Below are 24,376 nucleotides of genomic sequence, written 5' to 3'. Positions count from 1 at the left end.
AATTGATGGAAAAAAAAAAATTGTGAGCAATTCATGCAATCTGAAACCTCCAAATGTCATAAGAACTTAATGTTTTCATCATTGTGCTTGTGAGTGGAAAAATCCGACGTTTTTTATTACAGTTTATTTTATTCCCGACCCTTTTGTTATCCATTGAATTTGACTTATGTATACTTAGTCTTGGATATATATACTAAAATTGTTATAAATATGCATGTTAAATAATTTTCTTTAACATTTTTTAATTACAAATCATGATGCGCTTATAATAAGCCGAATTTATAAGATTACAAATTCTTTATATTGTTGTTTTGAATTGATATAAAAGAACGGCTCAAATTCACCATTTCAGTAACTCCAGAGATGTAAAATATTTTTACCAGTCTTTCATTTACTTTTGCTTAAAAAAATTTGGAACCTAAAAGAATTATTTAGCAAAAATTATAGCAGTGGGAAAATTGATATACAAGTTTTTTCAACCAGCAATTGCTAGATGTGAAGAATTGAAATGTTGTTATTGAATTGAAGGTTCTAGCATTATAATTCACAACGCAAATAAGTTTTTTACAGAAAAATACAAATTTGTCAAAATAGATATGTGAAAAAAAGAAAAAGAAAAAAAAAGAAAAAAAAAACTTTTTCAGTGAATTATTCTAAATGCGGCCTACAACACAAAATTATCTTTTTTTTTTTTTTTCCCCTCAACACTCATGACTTATTCTATTGGGGTTGTTGCACACGGGAAAATAAATTTCCGCTGTCGAGAACAATTATTGTATTGACGTGGTTCCGCCGATACTCTAGTAGTGGCAATTACCTTTTCTTTGGACAGAACCAGGGCTGAAAATCAGTTCGTATTGGTATTATATTTCTCTTGGGGATAAAGCGTGTGCCATGCGTGAATCAATGACTGAAGTCAAGGGGGGAGGGATGTGTCAAAGGCTAGATAAATTTATATTCAGACTGTCTCCCACGCTATAAAATCTGTTGTGTGTGTGAATTGACATTTATGGGGGAGGGAGAAATTTGGGCTCACCGATTTTATCCTTTCAATAATTTGCGAAGATTTTTTGTATTATAAAACAGTAAACTTATTTTTGCTGGTGAAGCGTAATCTCTTGTTCCTTAACTTTCTTCTCTGCTTTCTTCTTTTTTTCTTTTATTGTATTTGAATACAACTATGGCCTACTTATCACCAACATTGAATTGACTTTGATAAACCAGAGCATGTCAACAAATATGTCGGCTGAATTTATTTTTATCTCCCTCAGTATTTCAAGGGTTGTACTGAGAAGTTACCGTACTGTAATTTTGTAAAAGTGAGTAACGATTTTAATTAAAATATGTTCACCTCTTCGTAGGACAGTAAGTTAGAATACTTCTGATTGCGTTACATCATAACAGATTTTGTATTGGACGAGTTAAGCTATTTATCAATTTCAGGATGAAATAAGATAACAAATGATTTAACACTAAAAAAAATTCGACTTGGGCTAGTCACTTGAATGAAGTTTTGCATCTCTATCCCTTTTGAAAATTTACAAAAGTCTGTTGTATTAAATGTATCATCCAAATTAAGTTTATATATATATACTAAAGACATTTATTTATTTTTATTTTTAATATCCATTTCAAATTCGAAAACGTTATTTTTCGCTTGGAATCTCCAAAAAATTTTCTGCAATTATTGACATTCATTATTTAAAAAGATAATGCTTTCGTGTATCATATAAATCATTAGACTTAATACGTTTCATTTTTTTAAAAATTTAAATATATAATTCCTTTTCAAATCTTTTTCGAGCAAATGCCTTTTACATTTAAGTTATCAAAATATGCTGTCTTTTGAAAGTGAAATTTTATCTTTACAATTACAAAAAAAAAAAAAAAAAACCCTTTTATGGTGTTTTATCCAATGACCTGTTAAGCATCTTAAAATACGTCTCGCTTAATCATTGATTCCCCCCCCCCCCTTCGTGTACTCTGCTCTTTTTAATCCTCTGAATGTCTCTGACCTATTCGTCTTGATAGCTTTCGAGTTCGCTGTAATACCGTTCTGTCGTAACAGCCGCTTTATTTCGGAGCACAGGTCGAAATGTCAAACATTCGCGACTCAGTCTCTCTTCCTCGTTCTACAGCTGCTGCCTTGTAGCAGGATGCCCTTGGCCCTTTTCTTCCATCAAAAAATGTGTTCTCCAAAATAGATGACTAATTTTACTTTCTCGGTCGTTTCCTAGATTTCGCATGTCACGTATGGAAAGCGAAACGAAAAAAGAACTCTTAACACATGCACTAAAATCGGGCTATTGTGTGGAAATTGCAGTTCCAGTTTTATCTTTACTCGTTTTTGTCTTGATTGTAAAGTTGGAACATTTTTCCGGACATGTAGTTTAATGGGAATTTTCTTAAATGTTGTATATGTAGAATAGTGCTTAAAAGTATTTTTGTATTAATGCCCAAGTCAAACGTTTAAATACACAGTATGAAGCCATTATGTGATGGTAAAAAGAAACGGATTTAACTTCTTTCGTATTTATTACAATGCAAATTAATAATTACATGCATTAAAAAGTAGACGAATGAACTTAATCATTTCGCAAGATATAAAATTGCGTCAATCTTTAAAACTACTTAGGCTTTCAAAGAAATTTCTAATTTCATTCGTGATCATCCATATTTTATCGGAATTTATTAATGAGTATTGAATTTACTCTGGATTATAATTATTATTAATACAAATGTAATTATAATGATTAAAAATATGCCGAATCATACTGTTTCAAAACAATTACCGGCGAAAAAAATTCATAGTGAATGGTACTTTCAGGAGGCATCTCAAAACATTTTGCGCCAGGGGCTCCTAAAATAATTTGTCTCTGTCAGCCAATTATTAAATTATATAAATAAGCGCAACATAATAAATAGTTTTTGAATTATTCCCTAAATTCTTGTTTTATGGACTTTTAATTGTCGGACCATCTTGTAATATAAATAAATTAACCTTGAAAGTACACCAGAAATTTGTTTTTTTTTTTTTAAATTTTGACGCTCTCGTTTATGCAGTATCCGAGATTCTGTGTTCTTTCGTTACGACTTGTCTTTTTACCGTTGAAAGCATTCAAACAAGCTTGAAGCAAAGATGGACAATAACTGAAGACTAAACTTTACCATATTTGTTTGTTTTTTCATTTGTTTGGCCGGAAACGCCAATAGAGGGGAGAGGCAGGTGCAATAGTTCCATTAGCCATTTTGTTTCCTTTTATTGTCTTTGTTTCAATTACCACCGGAAATTCACTTTTGCCCCGGGGAACTTCTAAGTACAGACTTTAATGAACTCATATTGGTGTTTGTTCATAATTTAAAAAGACAAACGTGTCGAAGAGTGTGTCCGCACTTTTTATATAATTGTTGTTTGTGTGCACACCATTCTGTGGCATTTTAACTGGTTTTCATGCGTTATCATTTACTATCCTCTGTGGGGAAACAACCTTTCTATTCCAGTTAGGATAATACCCTATTTGTGACAGCTGTGAAGCGACTCTATATATAGGATCGCTGACTTTTAAAGAAAGGAAGAGAATCGTTCTGCTAGTTTGACTTCTTACTTCATCATTAAAGGGAAGAAAGGTAGCCTATCTTCATTCCATCCTTTTGTGTTGTTTGGCATAGGTGGGGGATGCTGTCATTTTTCACTTCGTTCCTACCTATTCGATGTGGTGTGGTACCCAACACCCCGCCTCAAGTTTTGCTCTGTTCAACATTTGTCATTGAATTCTACTGAAGATGTCCGCCCTATTTATTGTTAGAACTTTAGTGCAATAGCGTAACCCTGCAACACAAATTCGTTATACAGACTTTAGAAATGTGTAGTTTGGGAGTGCATTTAATAAGAATATCTTGTTGATTTGATTAAATGTTGCCCTTTCATTTTATATGCATTCTCATTACGTGATGAGTAATTATGGTCGATCTATTTCTTTGAATTAAAGAAGGGTCTTAAAAAATGATTCCTGTTATTGATGTTTTGTGCAATAAAATTCATTGACAGAAGCTCGGAATGTTGATATCTTCTATTCTATTCTTTGAATAACCAAATAGTAGAATAATCAAAAAGATATGAAAGCCAGAAATTATTGTGCGATTTGCATTTTACAAAAAAAGTGTAGAATAATTTTAAATTTTTAAAAATAGTCATCTATTCTTTTTAGCACTTGTGGAATTTTATTTAAAATTATAGCATAGTAATGTTCGTTTGTTTCCATTTAAATAAATACTTTACTGGCATTATGCTTAAATGGAGATGTTATGAATCGATTATGACTTTGTGTCCTGGCTGTGGTTATTCAGTGGAAATTTACGCATCATGAAATTCTTTTAAATGTCATTGTATTTTACTTCGACGTCACTAACCATTCTATTTTCTGATAAGTCTTCGCTCTCCATTAATTCCTTTTTATGCTGTTCCCGTTTGTTAACATGACTGACGGACTTAATGATTCTTTTTCTGATTTATCTCTTGAAGCGAATTTTGATCAAACGTTTAAATAAGTTCTGAGTAAATCAATGTTTTTTAAATGTAGGAATGCATTTATTACGTTTATTCTTGGACATAAAACTGTGCATTCGAAACGTCCCCCCCCCCCCTTCTTAAACACAATATATTGATCAAAAAGCTACAAGACCGTGATTTGTAAATCTTCCCTGTAATAAGTACCCATTATGTGCATCATTTTCTGTCATTAGGTTGGTTGACAGTTCCATCGCTTATCCCCCCCCCCCCGCCTTCTTTTAGTCTCTTCATCCCTCACCTCCCCAAATTCCTGTTCTTAATATAATTTCGACTTCAATCAACTCTACCTGGGCGTAATCCGCAAATGGTGTTTAGCTGGATGTAAGGGGAAATACGCAAGTACATGCTGGCTTCCCCAAAACGGAAAAATTACCGTGTAATCTTTGGATGATACCTAATCAGAAGAAACCGTGCTTTGACATTATGAGGTTATACACACCCTCTTCCTGTAAATATTTCTGGACCTGATCCTTGCGGTTTTGCGCTCTTATTTTTACTCTCAACCTTGAGGGCATGCCATGAACTTGAAATTGGAATTTTTTTGTTTTCTTAGATGCCTTGTTTTTAGTTTAGTTTTGTTGAACCATTGTTCTATCAAGGGCTATTAAAATACGTGGATTTTTATAGGGCATGTTTCTTTTTATCTCCCCCTGTACTCCTCCTGAATCTTAGATTCTGTACTGTTTTTGACTCGTTTAATTTATAAAAAATCCCTTTCCGTCCGTCCTGAAAATAGTGAACATTTGACATCGTTGCTGTGGAAATTGTTTCGTTGATTTCCATGGCAACGTTAACTGCTGTCTTTTCTTTATCGGAAAACTGCTTTTTTTTTTTTTTTTTTTTTTTCGTTTGTTGTCTGCATGAGTTGAAAAGAGGTAGCTTTGATTTTTGTTCGTTATTTCATATAGCAATCTAGTTCTGAAGCTTAGGAATCTGTTCTTTTCCTTTCTTTGGTAATATTTCTTTACTTTTCTATATACAATAATTTATTAACTAGTATGCACACCCTTTTCCTGCAAATATTTATCTCTTGACCCTTGTGGTTTAGCTGATATTTTTACTTTTATCCTTGAGAACATGCCTTGAACTTGGAAGAGTTCGTCATTTCCTCACCTTCACCCTTCTTGCATGAGTGCATGTTCTTAAGCTTTTATTCTAATAATTTTGCAATTTAAATTGAAAATTTTGAATTGAAGGATTTTTTTATCGATTTTATTCGATGAAGACTTCATTTTTTGATACAATTTTGGCGTGAGCAAATAAATTCTTAAAATTTTGGTTTGTTTATAATTTAAACAAAAGATGAAGTGAACAGTGTGAAATTGAGTTGTTTTTGTGATAAAAAAAATATCTGATACAGGAGTTCCGTTAATTGCCTCATAGAGCTGTTTTCACAAGTAATTGATATTCTAAACTGGAACTGAAATAACCTATGGGTATTTTGAAAAGGAAGAATTGAATAGATTATTATTTTACGTTATTTCTATTGGCTGTATTAAATCCGTAAGAGATATTCCGCCATCCCCCCATTTCCAAACGCAACACTTTGGCTCTCATAAACTAGTTTTTGTATTTTCCTAATAAGTTTACAAAATTTGTTCGAAGAACTATTAACACTTGCATTTTTGAAGTTTGTGTTTGCAAGCTACTGCCACCAGCTTGTGATGTTCTCTTTAAAACGTAAAGAAATCTCGTATTGTACAGTAGGATATATAAGGACACAATAAAAAGATTAAAATGTTATTAAAAGAAAAGAAAATGAAATGATTCACTTGTTCGAACTTTGATTACTATTTACCCTTATTTTTAACGTTGTAGTTTATTTAAGGTATATTAATAATTCCTTCCCTTCAATTATAACTTCTGATTTCTTTCATCTTAAACATGTTTAAATATTTTTAAGAATGTTTCAGATTCTAGAGTGTTTTCCTTTTTTCCCCTCCTAATGTAGTTTGTTGTGTTTTAAACAAGAATAAATGTTTGTTGGGTTTTAAACAAGAATAAATGTTTGTATCTCTGTTTTGATACCTAGTTGAATCTTAATTATCTCTGCTGTATATTTACAAACTGTGCCTTGTATTTTCATGGTTCTATCATTTTAATAATTAAGAGAAATTTTGAAATTGTTTATAGATATTTAAAATCCGTTTCAAATTTGTTAAATATAAGTATTTGTTAAATAAGATTGTGATTATATCATTCTTCCAAAACAAAATTCTCGTTTCCTGATCTCTTTACTCTAAGTATTTCAACAAAGCGGGAGGTGCTAAAGATAAATGTTATACCTCGCATGTGCACTCTGTAGTTTTGCTGCACCTCCAACCGTGAAGCTTATGACCTTGATGCTCTTCGGTTGTATACGCGCTCATTCGTTCAATCGACCTTGAAAGTCTTGGCGACCTACTGAACAAATGTGGATTATATTATAGCCATATTTCTGGGGTACTTACCTATTTTGAGAAATACTGGGTTAGCGTCGTTTTCGCATGCCCCGTTCATTGTGTAGTGAAGTTGTAATCTTGTTATCTATTAACTAATATTTTGACTCATCTTCTGAAAGAATTTTATGATATCCTAACATATCGCAGTCCCTTCCCCCTAAAAAAAATACAAATATGAATTACATTTAAAGTCAGAATGAAATGTGCACATTTGTTCATTAGTTATTAACATAGCGGATATATTTTTTTTAATGGAAGGAAAATTGTATAAGATCAATTGCAGTAAATTCTCAATAATCTGTCATCTATCAGACCAAAATATAAGCGGATTTAGACATTTTGCGATCCTAAGCAGTGTGCATTATGAGGTCAAGTTTGTTGTCATTTCAACATATTTTTATATAATTAACACGTTTATGATTTATTTTAAGCTAATTTCTTATTTTGGTAATTTCGTGATAGTGTATTTATTATATATTTTATTATGATTTATGATTGCGCGACATCCACGTTTTTGTGCAATATGATTTAAACAAATGCTATATGTTTATAAATATTATATTGACAGAGTTAACGTAAGCAGATAGGAGTTGGACCGGTTACAGTTGATAAAATGTTGATTATTTTATAATTCATAGAATTTTTGTATTCTATAAAATTCAATAGAAATCTGCTAGTTCAATGTTTTTATTTGTTTTTAAAAAAAGTCGAACTCATTTAAAGAACGTGTTTTAACAATATTTGTACTTTTTGCACAAAATATAAAAACTAAACCGAAAATCGTTTATGAAAATATTTCAAAATGTAATTCAAAAGCTGAGTAACAGCCCATTGTTTTTATCGCTTCAAGGTCACCGATATTCGCAATGCAATGATTTTTTTTTTTTTTTCTCTCTTTCACGTTCGTTATGTTGAGAACTTGTACCTTTAAGAAGACCTGGGGTATTGAAAGTCTTCTGTAGATAGAATATTTCAGAAATGCAAAGCATGTCCATATTTCTTGCACTGAGATAAAAAAAATTTGTGACGGAGCCTTTACTCAGATCAAACGACCTGTCTGGTATATTAAAGCATACATGCGCCTCCAACACATCATATTTTAAAAAAAAAAAAGAAAATCTGGAAGTGATTATAAGCGACTATGTTTTTCAGTCTTCTCGAAGTATGGTTCATTCTTGTAGTAACAAAATAATAATAATAATAATAATAATCTGAGATTTGAATGGTGCTGACTACACATAACTTTTATATATTTAAAAAAAATCTTTGTAATTTGACAAATTTTAAAAAGAATAAAAATTTTTGTGATGAATTTGCTGTATTCCTTTAGATAGGTTTCGTAATTTTTTTTTTTTTTTTGCATCCAGTTACTTCCATTTCGCCTACACTCACATGCCAACACATATGCTATTTTTCCCCCCTTGTAAAGGAACTTCCTTTCTCCATTCTTCAATAACTGTAGTTACAATATTATAAGGCTTCTCAAACTTTATTTTTGCCACCCGAAAATTGGAATGTGAAGGTAAAATATGATTGAAAAAATATACTAAATAAAATGGTGTATGCCTAGACCTTTTCTATATTTTTGTACTTTCAAATACTAAAAAACTTGAATGGTTTCCCTCCCATAGTGTAAAACCCCATTTTTTTTTCTGTCATTTTCCCATTTTCTTTGTATTATGACTGAATAACATGGCTTCTCATTTTTCGCTATAATGTTTCTATGTTTTAATGCTATAATTTTTTCGTACTCTAAGGGAATTTTTTAATATTTTTTATGAAGTAATATTCTACGTTGGACAATGCCCGCATTCAGCCAAACTTGAATAGACTGTCATTATAAAGTATCTATTATGGTCTGAAGAAGCGAACTCTTAGACTGCTTCAGAAGCCCTTTCACGCCTATTCAGAAAGCATGTCTTTTCTTTACTCGCGACTAGTGTCGTGTACGCATTTTTATTTTTTCTCTTTTGACATTTCAATAAACAGGACTGCGATGAACAACTTCCGGCTGGCGCAATGCCCGACACGTGATTCTGTTGCTCTCCGAAAAAGCGATCGTTTAATTAGTCACTGTTTTTATTGCATCTCGTTTTCACCGCAGAAAAGGAAATGAAATCTGCATCCTTTTTTTCTTTCTCCCTTTTGACTCCACTGTTCCGGGTTTTCCAATGGACGCTTATCTAATCGCGTTTTGTTATTCACGTTTTTTGAATACCTTCATTTCTCATTTCCTTCGCTTCGGAGACGGCTGATCTCTCTTACTTCTGTTTCCCGTTTGACGGTGGATAAAATATAATTGGTTTATGATTGGAAAGCTCCCATTGAAGTTTGACGACGACGAGTAAGTTGTTCGAGTGATTGTAATGTTTTTTTTTATTTTATTATTTACTTGAGTGCTATCTTTTAACGTTTTTTATTTCATCGTTTCTTTTAATCGTTCTCCTTTCCCCCCTTCTTTGTTAAAAACGAAACTTTCCAGTTGAATGTCATTTGATCTGTTTATCTCGTGTAAATTTTGCAACGGTGAATTAGTTTATCGAAGGATTGGAGAGGATTTATTTGCTTGACTGGTATCTTTTATTTATTTACTCCCCCCCCCCCCCTTATAACTCTTGAGTTTTTCTTTTCGGGTTTCAAAACGAAACTTGCCGTTATTTTCATTTGGATTAAAATATTTGTTCCCTCCTCGTGTATAGATTGAAGTAGTAAATCTGTGCTTATTGTTATTGTTGATATCAATTTGAAATGTTATTGTAATATTTTTTAAATTTATATTTCATTGATTTATTGGAATGATATCTTCGAATTCATTTTTCTCTGTTTAGCTTTCATTTATTTATATATCCACTTAATTTTAAAACAAAATATTTATTTAGATAGAAGTTATATTTATTTGATTGAAGTATTTCAACAGAGTGTGATTAACGAAACATTGCTTGTCAATTAGTTAGAATTCATTTGAAACTTTCAATGATTTTATAAAAATCATAAGATAATGAAATCTCTTTATTTTGATATTCATTTTATTGGTAAATTTTCGTTTTATTTATGGAAAAATATGTATATTATTTATAAGTGTTCAAATTATCGCTTTAAGATTTTGTTATTTAGTGTTTTAGAAATTTTATTTCTCTATAGTGTTATATTATTACAATTTATATATCAATACAGTTACATTCTATTGATTTTTTAAAAGAAGTAATGTTGTTTTGACAAATGTAAATTAAATTTGTTTTGACAGTTTTTTTTTTTTTTTTTTTTTTAGACTGCGCGTAAAAGAAGTTAGAGTTGCATTGAAACAAGATTGTTTAATTTTTCTTCGATTTGATATTTTCTGTTTTGCTTTTCGGCTATGAAGTCGGTTTGAATGGATGAAATTAATTAACTGAAAAGTAGTTGATTTGTTCTTTAAATAAATCAACTACAAATTATTTTTGGATTTCAAATATGAGTGTATTTAATTGCTCTGAGAAAAACGGAAATGTGCTTGGAAACCTTTTTTCAGAGATGTTTTTAAATTTTAATTTTTAGTATTGTTTTGAAATTCCGTTAAAAATAATTTAGTCCTGCTACCCATTTTTAAAATTTGCTTTAGATTGATTAATTGTAATAGTTCGAATCTCCTCTAACTCTAATTGTTCTTGGAAAAGTCGTTTCTATCGCTTACATCATACATATTATCAGTAATGATGTATTTTAAGTTTTTCTAAAATTTTAGCCATTGATCAAATATATTTCAGTTTTTAAAATAAAATTTTTAACTATGCGTAATCTATTATTTTATGTAGTGAAACTACATTTAAAGCAATGGTTGTTTAATATTTCTGTAGTTGCGAGATATCTAAAAGCACAAATTACGTCAGTCAACGGACGCTGTCAATTTAAATAATATTTAAAATCGCTTTCCCTAATTCAAACAATTTATATATGTCTATAATATACTATCGACCAGAAGAAACACGTCGTTTGATTCGTTAACATTAAGCCTTCATGTTTCTTACTAATAATTTCACTCCAATATAGTCCAAGCTGTTTACTAACATACTCCCCGCAAAATGACGAAGTTTTTGCATGAGTCGCTACTGGTGATGAATTTTCGGAAATGACGTTCGCATTCCAAGCACGTGGGTCTCGTCGTCTTTGCATATGTGGGCGAGCGAAGAAGGAGGGGGGGGGGAGGATTCTTCTTTACCTGTGTTTGGACTGCAGGTCTGCGTTTTAATTAGGGTTGAATGGAGCGCCACCCTTTATGATGTCAGTGGTTCATTCACTTTCTACTGCTGTTACTCTGCCTTGGGCTGAAAAGCGAGTCAGATGTAACCTTGAACTGCAACCTGTAGGAAACTCGTTTAAAAAAATAAAGGGATGCCTATCCTGCTTCATAATTGCTCTCAAAGCCACTCTGATTTGAGTACGAAGTAAAACTTGATTGCCTGTGAAGGGGAAAAATTCTGGATTTCCCGCAGCATACACATTACTGACTTTTGATTATTTTTGGTGCATTTTTCAGCGACAAACTCGCTATTTCTAAACCAGTTTTTCTCTATGAAATGATTGTTTTCGTATGCTATTCATATTTATAAAATTATTCTTGGATGAAATGCTATTTGGAGATTTTGTCAAATTTGATAATTTTTTTTTTTTTTCCGTAGAAGTTTCTAAATGTTCTTTTTTTATATATACTTAACATTATGAAATGTAATGTTATTAAGATTTTTCTTTATTTCGTCGAAAACATACATTTTTGTACTGTTAGTTTTATTCTGTGTTGTCCCTCTCCCCGTTTCCCATCAATTTTCTCATTTGCTGGAAACATTTACTGAAGCATTCAGTGACGAAATTACGTTACTTTGTAATTTATTGATAAGAATCAAATTCCCTTTATTAACTGCTTATTAGCAAAGATGTTTTTTATGCAAATTTTCTTGGGAAACGTATTGAATTAACTGCTATTGAATATGTTAACAAACCTAAGAGCTTTCTGAGTGGTTTCTTGGGTAATCTCGCAGGTTCTATTGGGCCCATCACAAATTTGAATTAAGCTAACCAATTATTAGAATTTTCTATAAAATTTATTTCAGTTTTATTTATTCCTTTGTCCCAAACTAGTTTATTCAAAAGTTCTAAATTTATTAGTGCAGATACTTGTTTCGAAGTCCAAGTTATTTTTTATAAAAGAAAAATGAAATTCATCGGAATATATAGTGCTTGAAAATGGCGTTTTATCTGTGAATACAATACTTGCAACTAATACTATTCTTTTTCTTTTGATACTGGATGAAGGGTTCGCTTTGTTTTAAGTATATGCCGCTTCATTTCCTAGAAACAGGTTACTTTCAGAAGAAAACAAAAAAATAAAAATAGTCGCTTCAAGTAAATAAAAAATCGAATTGATAATCCAATAATGACTTAAAATGAAAGAAATTTCTTTCAGTGAGATAGATCATAAGAGTATCTGAAAATAATTTTTAATTCAGGCATTGATTTCGTACTTTTTAAGCTGTCGTGTGCTTTTTTCTTTAAATAAAAGTATAGCTGAGAAATGCAAGAAAATAATTCATATTTTTACGTAATTTTTTAAATTAATATTTAGAACATTTTAAAAATTTCTTTACTAAAACTTTCATTTAAAGTAAATATTTAAATTTTTGTTTAAGTTTAATGGAACAAAAGATAAAAATTTCTGTGGATATAAATTAGCGATTAGCTTATGTAAAAGTTGCATAACTCATTTTATACCTGTTGCGTATCTCAACAGTATAACAAATCTTCTGTTTTTTCCCTTTTTATTACATTGTAGAAGAAATATATATTTCTTTTTCTACAATTTTTAAATATAAAGGAATGTATTTGGTTTTCATGCATATCCATTATTATCTTCATTTAATTACAGCACAAAATGGAGATTATTTTGGCAAATAAAACTTCTTTTAACAGTAGTATCGATATTGAGGAAAATAGTAATGATTTTCTCCTGGTTCTGTCTAATCTGAATTTGTGAACTCTATGCACATGTAGTTTGGTTTTGAATAGAGTGAAATTTGCAATAAAAATTCTAATCTTTTGAGATGATTTTTTCGGTAGTTGAATAATCTTCATTTACTGAAATCACAGTTGCCCGGTGCTATTTCAGATAACTGTATAAATATGTATTATTATTACACCTCTGCTCTCTGTGTTTCATTAGTTAACATTTTGTGGAGATTTTCCTGCAATTAAATCTTTAAGATCGTTTTATATATAGTTTCTGTAATATATAAACTGATTATTCATCGCAAGTTAAATGAATGCCCTCTTCATTAATATTCTTTCTTCATTTGTAATTTCTACCTCTGTAGTTGGCAATTTAGATTCAGATAGCATCACATATGATTTGGTATGTTGCTTCTAAAAGAAAAAAGAAAAATTAAATCTATTAATGACAGACGAAAATAAACTTTGTTTATAAATTTGCAACATACCTCGCCAACAACAAAACTACGAATGCTTTAAAGCTGTGCTGTATTTCAGAATTTGTTTTCAATTTGTTTGTTTTATTTGCCTTGTCAGTATTATGCCAATACTTGTCAACTTTCCTTTCAACCGAAATATTTAGCGTTCAGCCCTACTGATGAATACGGGGTGTTTCAGAGAAATGAATAGTGTATATTGGATTGTAAAATACTAGAGCCTCGATTTCACCCCTGTTTTTTTCCCCCAGTCGCATTTATGAGGTGACGGATTGACGCGACGATTGGGGTAGGAGGGACAAGATGTTCTATTCCTGGAAAAATGGTGGGTACATTTTATTGCATTTCGAATGAGGGGAAGGGCATGTTTACCATACTGCGCGGACTAGTTTCTATAAGCTTTCTTTTTCTCCTGTTGAATGTTATCTGATTTGCCGAGGTAGTTGACATCTTAATGGTGCGGCATGATATCTGCTAAAATTGTTGTCAACATTCCTGTTTCTTATTGCAGCTGTAAAATTAATGTCTTTTGTACAAAATTGGCAGGAACACCCGCGTTGACATCGTATGTTCCTGTATTCATGCATTTTGTCACGTACAATAGACGGTGTATTGATATATTTTTGTTGTACGTACTATTAATAGAGAACTGCTGGGTAACCTTTCTTTTGTATAATCCTAATGCAGCAGATTTGACAGCACATACTGTCTAATCTGAATTTAACTAGGTAGGAGATTTATTTGATTTTCATATTTGCTCTTTTTGAAATTTAATATTAATCTCTGGAATTCAAAAGGAAAATGCTCTGTTTGTGTAGTTGTATATAAGTCACCGTCCAATAAATTGTTGAGCACTTGTGAAAGATAAAGTTTGAATGTCAAGAATTTGTTTGTCGTTACATCTCTATTGTACTACTTCTGATATCAAAGAAATTTAAAATTCACTGAAGCTTTAGCTATGAAATTTTACCGAAACTTTACAATTAAAATGTAAGCCATTCTTGACACATTTATATTAACATTTGCAAATATGTTATTTATATTAGCATTTGTGAAATTCCAAATGCAATTTTTCTATGATATGGAGAAAAGGAACGGTTCAAGTTTGAAGTGAAAATTCAGATAGTAAGACTATTTGAAGAAACTGATAAGAAATCCATTTTTTAAAAAAGCGAGAAAGCTGGTAATAATCTTTATCCCCCACCCTCCTGTAAATTAGAGTGTATCTTGTAGCCATTTGGCTACATGTTTTTATTTCCATACATGTTTCACATGACTGTTCCAAAAGGTAATAATGATTGTTTGGAAATGCTTTTTGATAAAAATTTGTAGAAAAGACCAATAGATTATAACAGCGGTACTAGAATTATATTTAAATCGAAAAAAATACCAGGACGGCTGTTGTATGAATAGTTCTACCATTAAAAATACAATCAAAATACTTTTTTTTTTGTTTGGTAAAAATATATTGGTTAGAAGGGACTTTTATTTTTATTGCAGATATATTATTTGGGTCACTGGGATATTGTTTAATTTGTGATGTAACCGTTTGTCACATTTTAATCTTTTTAAAATTCCACGAAAAAAATACCTATAATTCAAGAAAATTACTAAAAAAAATGTATGCAATTATTTAAAACACATTTTTTTACTAGGAAAAAAAAGAAAAAGAAATAGAAGTCATGCATTGTAGGGTTAAAACTAAATCGTTATACCCAATATTATGTTTATTTGGAAATACATTATAAAAAAATTGCTGATATGTCATTAGTAATTTGAATATCTGAGGTTGTTTTTAAAACTTGTTTTTCATATTGTGCTTGTTTGAAATTAGCATCAATTTTAATTATTTTTAGTCCTGTTTTTTTATTTGAACATTATTTTTATTTTCATGTGATAGTAAATATTAAGCAAGGAATGTTCTCTTTTTAGTATTCTCCCAGCGCATGTTTGCGATCTCTTAATCCTTAGGTTAATAACTTCGTGCCTGGAATTAATTGCATCTTTCTTTCGTCTCATTCCATCTTCATCACTTTCTCTCAATTTAGTTGTACTAGTATATATCTGTACCAGTATATCTGCTGTCTTTGCAGATGCATTTATTGGTATTAAAGTTGGATACATTTCTAAATTTATCCAACTTTTTAGAATTAAAGTTCGTTTCTGTGAAACTTTTAGTGCCGAATATTTTTAGAGAACTTCTAAATTCTTCAACATTTGTCTCTTAAAATGTTTTTTTTTTTATATAAAGAATTTTGACTAAAAAATTAAAATATGAGGAATAACTATTTATTTGCGTTTTTTTTATAATTTCAATTGGTTTAAACTTCATTTCCGTTTTTTTCCTTTTTTTCCTTGTTATGGCAAAAAATGTATGAAAATAATGAGATTGAAGTAATTTTCTTTTCCCTAAAAGGATCGAATGTGATAAAAATCTTGTTGGATGTAAGCTGTTCTTTTTAATTATGCATGTTATGTTTTACTTTTTCAATTATTTGATAGCTTTATTGTTCTATTATTTTTTCAATGCTTTTATGGAATTTTGCAGCTGTCTTAACAATTTCTGCTTCCCTTCTGGGACATAGTTATAGTTCTTCAAAAGCTGTTTCCCGCAGCAGTTGAAACATTTATCAAGCGTGTATTCGAACAGAATAAGAGATTTCAAATGGCTATTTAATGCATATTTTAGCGGTATTTTAGATAGAAATATTAAGATTTCACCGCATTTCATAATAGTAATCATTATAGATATAGTTTTTCAGTGATGAATACAGCAAATGGTCAAAGCAATCTCAATACAGCAAAAGGTTAATTACAAAACATTAGATTTTAAATCAAAAATATCAAGATCTATGTATATTCCACTAAGAAAAATAAATTATGAAATGCCTTAACGAAGTAAAAATATTCTAAATCTGAATTCATTATTTCAATATGAGCTAAAATTACACTATCGTGCATCAAAACAAACGTTCTTTTTTAACATGACGCTTTTATTCTTATATTAATTAATACAGCTGCGAAGGGAAACTTGTTGCAATAAAACGCCTCATTTGTGTCATTAGTAGATGACGATGTAATTCTTTTCATGTAAATAGCAGAATTACGAAATTAAAGCGCTGTAATAATTAGAATGTACCTGCTGGTTTTCAACAAAGGGCTTTCTTTCACAAAAGGAAACGGAAGTTAGTCTAAAAAGCAGTAAGCAAGGGTGTGTGTGTGTGTGATATTTTGTTTGTATATGAAACTTGCATTTTAATCTAATAGAAATCTCAAATTATATCATTCAGAAGTGAAAAAATGCACTTGCCATCACATTTTTAAGTTTCATTAGAAGTTGATTGAATTTTCGCAAAATGTTGACATTTACCAAATTTCTTAAATTACTTTATTTAAAAATATAATTTTTGTATGTCAAACTTATTTGTACTCAAATTAATATCTTATAGCATGCCTTATATTTAACATTCGGGATGTACTTACAATGAATATAATAATATAAATATTATTATATCCATTTAATAGGTAGCGGAAATAAATTTTCATTTAGTTCATTTTGAAGGAAAAGTATATTATTCGTAATTGATTTGAAGATTGTTCCCTGATTTCTCGGAGAATTTTCTGAGCTAAATTGATCTAAAAAGCTCTACTTTTATCAAAATTCTTCTTTCTCTCTGGACGATCGTGCTTAATAGCTTCTTTGAGATCATGGACCCCTTAGAAATTCTCAGTGGATGCCCCTCGTATCTCCTTTATTAGCATTCCTGCATTGTGTCCATTATAAGACCTTTGTTTTTCTACGGAAATGCTTAGCTAAGACTTCCGCTCCATGTCCTAAATAATTGAAGCAACATTATGTCTTCTAACTTCTTTGCGTAAAGTGCATCCGATAGAACAATAGCAGCATTTTAACGATAAGAGAGATAGGGTTATTATTCATTCTCTCTTATCATTGCGTATATTGAATACTTTGCAGCACTTGCCGCCATCTGCTGAACATCATTACAAACTCGTTGAGATAGTTGGATATTTTATTTATAGAACTCAAATGTTATGCAGATATTTGATTCTCGCTTTTGTTGTGAATTATGAGGAATTGGGTGAATTTTTCTCTTCATGTCGTTGCATATGCTGAGTCATTCACAACACGTACCAGTATTGTCTGAATGTCATATAACAAACTTAATGATATTTAGATATTTAAATGATTAATATCTTAAAACGCTCTGAATATAATGTATTTTTTTTTTCTACATCAATTATGAAACTTTTGTTCAATTGTGATGTCGGTCGTAAGTTCTTGCAATTCCTATATATATATAAATTTTAAGTTGAAAGTATCTAACAACGGTCATTCGGTGTCTTTTTTTTTTTTTTTTTTTTTTAACGAGCTTTCTAACTCTTTAAATATGGTAATTATAGTATTTAAAAAATAAATTGTTGATTTTATTACTACCGATAAACCACCGATCATCATTAAAATTTAGAATTTCTGTGAGAAGTCCCTTGGAAATTCAAATTTCAGAAATCTATAGCAATTTCCTGGAAAGTAATATGCATATTTTAACATTTAACGATAATCTTATAACCGTTCTTTTATTCCTAGCATTAATTTTTGGGATAAGTTAGAATAATTATAATTTGAATGTTAATCTCTTTAAATTGAAATGTCACTGAAATTGGAAATGCCAAATATATACGAAGATAACTTTATGCATGCGCTTTCTAGTTCATTGCTGCCTTGGGACATAATTAAAATTAAAGAGTTATGAACGGATTATTCTTATTTTTAAACTGTTATTCATACATAATTGTTAATTGTTCGTTTTATTTCAAATATGTTGCAGTTAGGTTTGAAGTGTTTAGTAAAACATTTCGTCAATTCAGTTTCCGTCAATGAAATTTTGTGATTTAAAATCTATTTAAATCATTTAGTGTTATTGGAATATACCTTATTATTTTTATCTCCCGGTGAGTGTTTTCTTTCCATCAAGTACAGTACTCATAGTTATATAAACTCGGAACTGTTTGCGACCAGTATTTAATGCAACGTAAAACAAAGTATTATAGTACGTAACATTTTTATAGTTATTTTTATGGCCTGCAGCAGATAACCTTTACTTTAGATATGCGCCAAGAATTGTATGTGCACTGTGTTTATTTACATTTGTCGTACTATTGAATGACGTAATTCCATGAGCTTTTCCAAACATTAATCCAAATATACATATATATATATAGAAGATGATAGTAGAAAAAGGCGATATTGGCAAGACGCCAATTGAATGAGCGAGTAGGAGTGTTGGAGTAAGTCCTTGACACGGATCACTGTCACGTCCTTCTGAAGGCCTCCGCTTTTCCCACCCCTATCCCTCGTTGATTAAAAGTAGTTTACTAGCTTACTATTCGTTCTGCTTCCTTCTTGCATTAATATTTTTTTTCTTGCTATTTCCATAAAGTTCATTGAATGGATGTTGATGCTTAAGTTTATTCCTCAGATTCAACCATAGATCAATGCTTATTCTTTTCTTACATCGTTTCTAAGACAAATCAGACCTCTTTATAAGGTTTCTCAGATATCGCATCACGTTGCTTATAGTGTTATTTTGCATTTAAAAAAAAACTTTTTTAATGCAAAATGACACTAGGCAACGTGATATCTGAGAAACCTTTTAAAAGAAGTCTGATTCTTCTTTGAAACGATGTAAAAAAAGAATAAGCGTTGATCTGTGGCTTGAATCTGCGGAATAAACTTAAGCATCAACATCCAAAGTTTAAATTTTTGATTTTTAAATTCTTTTCACATTTATATTATAAGAGACCTGAAATATACAGAGTCCTATACTTATATATTTTTCTAAATACGTGATTACTATTTTCGCTGATATACTTTTATAACATATATTTTAATAAAACGTTTCGATTCCTCGAGATACTGAAAAACTTGAGCGTTATGATTGTCTTTTGGAGTAATGAACGATTTATTTCGTTACATATTTGTTATGGATCTATATGCTAAAATTAAAATTTGAATTTAGCATAAGATATTTTTAGTGTTCCAATCTTTTCATTGTATCTACCGTTATTATATCCCATTAAATTTTTATTCACTCTCAGTTGTTAATTTTATTTTGAAATGTTCATTATTCGTTTGCTTTGTTTAATAATTTTGCTTTAAAATCGATGGAAAAACCGTCGATGTTAAAAGTACGTTTTTTTTATTACCCATGGCTAGCTTGTTGAAATGATTTCGATTAGGTTTTCTATCAATTTGCGATAACATGTCCAAGTCAGTGTCGGAGTTTTGTCATCGCTATTTTTAAATATCAGAAATCACAAATTGATTTGAGATAACGATACTCATTGATTTGTTTTAGTTTCAAATTGTTTTGGATTAATTATGACAGTTATAAATTGAAGAACCGTATCAAAGTAGGAGTATTTTTTTCAAATTTTGTATTGCCTATTTTGATTCATCATAATCAAAATTAATTGCTGCCGAGGATAATATACTGATACCGTGTTGTTAACAACGGCTAAGTATAAATTATTTATATTTAAAATATAAATATTTAAAAGAAACTTTTTTTATTTCTTTCAAAATATGTTTATTTGATAATTTGTTAAAGTTATATAATTGCTTCATATATACAGCATTTGCGTGAACAATTTATTAATTAAAAAGATTTATCTCCCATTCGATTAGTACCTCTTGAACGTCTTTGTCACGTTATAGAAGACATAAAATTAAATTAGTTATTCGAAATGTCTATATGCTTGTAATTCATGTATGTTTTTACCTACTTTTATTGATTTATAGCGTTTTGCTATTTATCAGGTTTACATGCCAAACGGCGATTTCAGTCAGTTCGTTTTTAATATTTATCAATCCTAGATTTTTATTTATTTTTTCGTCATGTGTCAGCAAAATAATATGCTAATGAAACGTATCTAGTTCTGAATTTGTGTTTCCGAGGATGTCTTTTTTTAATTCAAAGCAATGAAGACTAGATATTCCTATTGTCGTTTTCCCCTCTCACTATTTGCTTCCTGAAAATCCATCTTTAAATTCAGCATAAATTCTAGACTGCCTTGAAAAATATTAATATTTAGAAAACGTGATTAAAATTTTTTGATGCTTAACGATGTTTCTATTTAAAGAATCCGTGATTGGATTTCATTATAGGGCATAATTCTTGACTCACACAATTTTTAAAACCATATTAATGATATATTCATCGAAACCGGAGTCGACTCGAATAGTTATTAAATCGGAAGTGACTATTTCCATTTTACACTGAATGCCAATTCATTTTGTTGTTATTTTAATATGTTTTGCTAATGCTCTTGTACTCTTTATGGGACCAGAAAAATAGAGTTAAACACGTTAATTAACTTGGAAAAGTCAACAAATGCATATTAAAAATTCTGTATACTATTGCTTCTTTTTCTGTTTTTAGAAATTGCGCAAGTATTTAGAAATATGTGGTTTATAGAAAATGAATTTTCAGCTCAGTATTGGGGTCAAATTTAATTTCTCCTTTTCTCGGCGATTTGTTAAGTAAAATTTCAGAAAAGGGATAGTAATCTAACAAATGAATTGAACTGAGCCACTTCTTCATTCTCGTCTGTGTAGTTTTCTATTAATCTTTTCAAAACTGATAAAACTTTTGATTAAAAAAAATTCGCCAATGGAAATGCAAATAAATGCTGGTCGTTAAGTCTTGAGAAAGACCTAGAAATACAAATATAAAGTCATTGATATATTCTTTGAATATCTGTTGCTGATAAATTTCTTTTAGTAATTCATTTTCTTTTTCTTTTCAGGGCTGTAAAAACATTTCGGCATGTTTTATATTTGGATCCTGGATTTACCAGGTCCAATGAATGTCATTTGAGATTGGCTGTTATGTTCAAACTTTTACAGGACTATGAATCAGCACATAGAGTGAGTTTCTGATTTTTACAAACATTTTATCTTAAGTAATCAATTTTATTCTTAGTTTTTAATATTAATTTTCCTTCTTCTAGCATTTTCAGTTAGTTCTTGCAGATTCTAGTCCTTGCTCTTTATCCAGAGACGAAAGTAAGATATCATTTCTGTTACGTTATATTTCGCCTTGAAATTTGCTGTTTAAAAAAAATAATGCAAACAAATTCTTCTTTTAAAATTTCTTTAAAAAATTTAGCTAAAAATTTCACTTAAGCACATGCCTACATCTGTTAATGTTTTTATTGGAGTAGCTGTATTGTATTATGATACAACGAATTTCTAGTGATTATCGTGTATTTGTGTGTATTTTTAAAAAAATATAGTGTGATGAAAGTTAACACGATTTTTTTTTCTACTTTTTTAGTTGCTTTTCACATTGGACACTTATTTGAAGTTCAGGTTAGTTTGTTTATGCAGCTTATCATTTTGATTTCTGTTCAAAAAAAAAATTTCCTCTTAGCAAATAATTGATAAAAACATTTCTAAAATTCTATCGGTTATAAAGATCAACCTGATAATAATTTGCATTACATTTCATCCAATGTTTAGAGAGCATTTCTGCATCAATTGAGTTCTTGTTCTTGCAGATACCACTACTTTACTATCTTTTAGTAAATCATTAAATTAGAAAAATCACTAAAAAAAATTTTTAAAAGATGCTTCACTACAGCTAATCATCAGTTTTCTTCCTTTTAAATTTTTAAAGCAGAAGTTAATCCTCATGTAATATAGAACACCTTGAAAATAAATTATATAAATTTCTCAACTTTCTTGGCAATTCAACCACTAATTAGCGATAAAAAAATTGGATCATTGAGTCAAATTTTTAGAATTTTTCATTTTTATATGCCATTGCATTAATTTAATTTTTAATTGAGTTTGAAGAAAAAGAATGTATATATTTCATTTTTAATCCTTTTTTGTATAACCATATTTTTAATTTTGTTTCAAATATGGAGAAATTTGAATGTGACTGTACCATAATCTAGAGAGGATATTGATTGTCTTATAGAAAAGTTTTAGCTTTTTAACCAGAGGGTTAGTAGTCCCAGATTAATTTCATTAAATATTTATTCTATACTTGTGCCTGGTGAATATAAAATCCATCGAAGTGAGGCATCCTTCAATTGGTTTGGCATGAAATTTAGGAGAGGGAGTACTGACTAAGGTGGTGTCCTACTCTTGTAATCGGTTGTCTCTTTGCTTTAGAATCGATATTTCACCATTAAAACTCGTTCAAAAGTATAAAGTTCAAATAGTCCAGTTTCAAAATATTTCACATGTGTAAAAAAAAATGATTATCTAAATTAATTAAACTAGGAAGAGTAATTGTATTTGATGGTATTTTCCTAACTAAATAATTGTTTTTTGTTTTTTTTTAGGGTAAACATAAAGCAGCAAAGGAAGCTTACGAACAGCTTTTGGAGCAAAAAGATATATCGCCTGTCTTGCGAGCAGAAACATGCAAGCAATTAGGTGATTACTTCATTACAACATGTTAATTTTCTTCAACTTTATAATTATAAAAATTTTAGTTAAAAAAATTTAATGAATATATTTCAAGCTGCTAGCTTGTCATCCAATCATAAATATAAGAAAATAGTTTTGAAAATGGAAAATGTTATCAAAAATCTCTAAAAATCAACAAAATTTGCAAACGCATGAGGCACAGATAGAAATTCTCTATGTAAATTGGAATTGTTATCAGATTTAGATCATGTGTTTATTTATATATAATAGATATTTTGGCTTTCAAATATTTTTATGATGGACTAAACCATAATTTGTTTTTTGCACCTCACACTTATTTATTTTTTTGACCACCAGATTTTTGATAAGAATTCCCTTTTTTATATATAAACTGATTAAAGCAGGGTTTTTTTATTTTTAATATTTGTTAATTTCCATTTTAAGTTTTTAATGTATTCAGGGGTGTTTGTGTTCCGGGGAAACCCCGGAATTCCGGGGATTTTGAACTTCGATCCCCGGAATTTCCGGGGATCGTCGTTCAAAAGGAAGTAGGAATAATAATGAATTATTTATTTTGATCTGGGTAATTTTGTTTGCTTTGAAAGCAGAAAACGCAAGGTCAGTGTGTGTGGTGAAAACTTTTCCTTTCTTTCTCCAAAGGCAGTGATAATGCGTGAAAATTGGGAAAAAACTTCTTTTTTGTTCTTTCCTTATTGCGAGTTATGACTCATTCCCCCGGTTCTCGGACATTCTCTTCTGGATTCTTTTCGGCAAGTAGGCGCGGCAGAAAAAAAAGGGGGAGACTTCGTTCGACCAGATGTGCGATAACGTGACTCTGGGTTCAAAGGTCTTATCTCTCCTGGCGTGGCGCCAATAAGTAGAGAAGGGGGATTTTTCGCCGTATTAGCTATTTGTCATTGATCGCTTCGCAACTTTTTTTTCTCCGCTGTGTAAAATTTTCGTTTCATTTATTGATGCACGTGTAAATTTTTCGTTTCGCTTATTGAAATATTTTTTTATTTATGTACGCAAGAGAATTTCATTTAGAAATTTCAGCATATGAAACAGAAATTACCCCTTAAAAATTCATATCTAATTAGTTTTACAGCATTAGATCCAGAGCTAAGAGGTAAAAACAGTACAATATTAGCTTTTGAAAAATTATCATCTTTTATGTCCCATATTTTTAGTGATAATGAAAAGTCAAAAGTAGAAGCTGAAATAAGGTTATACCAGAGTGATATTGATATCACCAAAGAAATGCTCTACACATCTGATGAAAGTGGAAATCAAGTCAAGTGTACAATTGATAAATATTGGTCTAAAGTTTTTAATTTAAAAGATGATTTCACAAATGATTATAAGTATCCTACATTGGCTAAATTGGTCAAAGCCTGCCTTAGCTGCTTCCATGGCCCATTAGTGGAAAGTGCATTCAACTTAATGGATA

The 24,376-nt window shown here is 30.2% G+C and overlaps 1 protein-coding gene across 6 annotated transcripts in view; it reads left to right on the top strand.

The window, feature by feature from the left end:
* Window positions 1-24,376, top strand: part of LOC129959951 (lysine-specific demethylase 6A-like) — a 177,141-nt gene that overhangs the window by 123,105 nt on the left and 29,660 nt on the right. For 5 of the 6 annotated variants that reach the window (XM_056072868.1, XM_056072867.1, XM_056072870.1 and 2 more), the window contains 4 exons: window positions 21,291-21,411; window positions 21,495-21,549; window positions 21,821-21,855; window positions 22,839-22,932. In XM_056072868.1, coding sequence (XP_055928843.1) covers window positions 21,291-21,411; window positions 21,495-21,549; window positions 21,821-21,855; window positions 22,839-22,932 — 305 coding nt within the window. Of the gene's footprint in view, window positions 1-9,236; window positions 9,356-21,290; window positions 21,412-21,494; window positions 21,550-21,820; window positions 21,856-22,838; window positions 22,933-24,376 lie in introns of those variants that run through there. The other variant, XM_056072869.1, reaches the window with a different exon arrangement.

Source organism: Argiope bruennichi, chromosome X2 (genome assembly GCF_947563725.1).
Source record: "Argiope bruennichi chromosome X2, qqArgBrue1.1, whole genome shotgun sequence".
NCBI classification, from domain to species: domain Eukaryota; kingdom Metazoa; phylum Arthropoda; class Arachnida; order Araneae; family Araneidae; genus Argiope; species Argiope bruennichi.
Note: the sequence above shows the minus strand (reverse complement) of the source record. Positions and strands in the feature narration are given on the sequence as shown.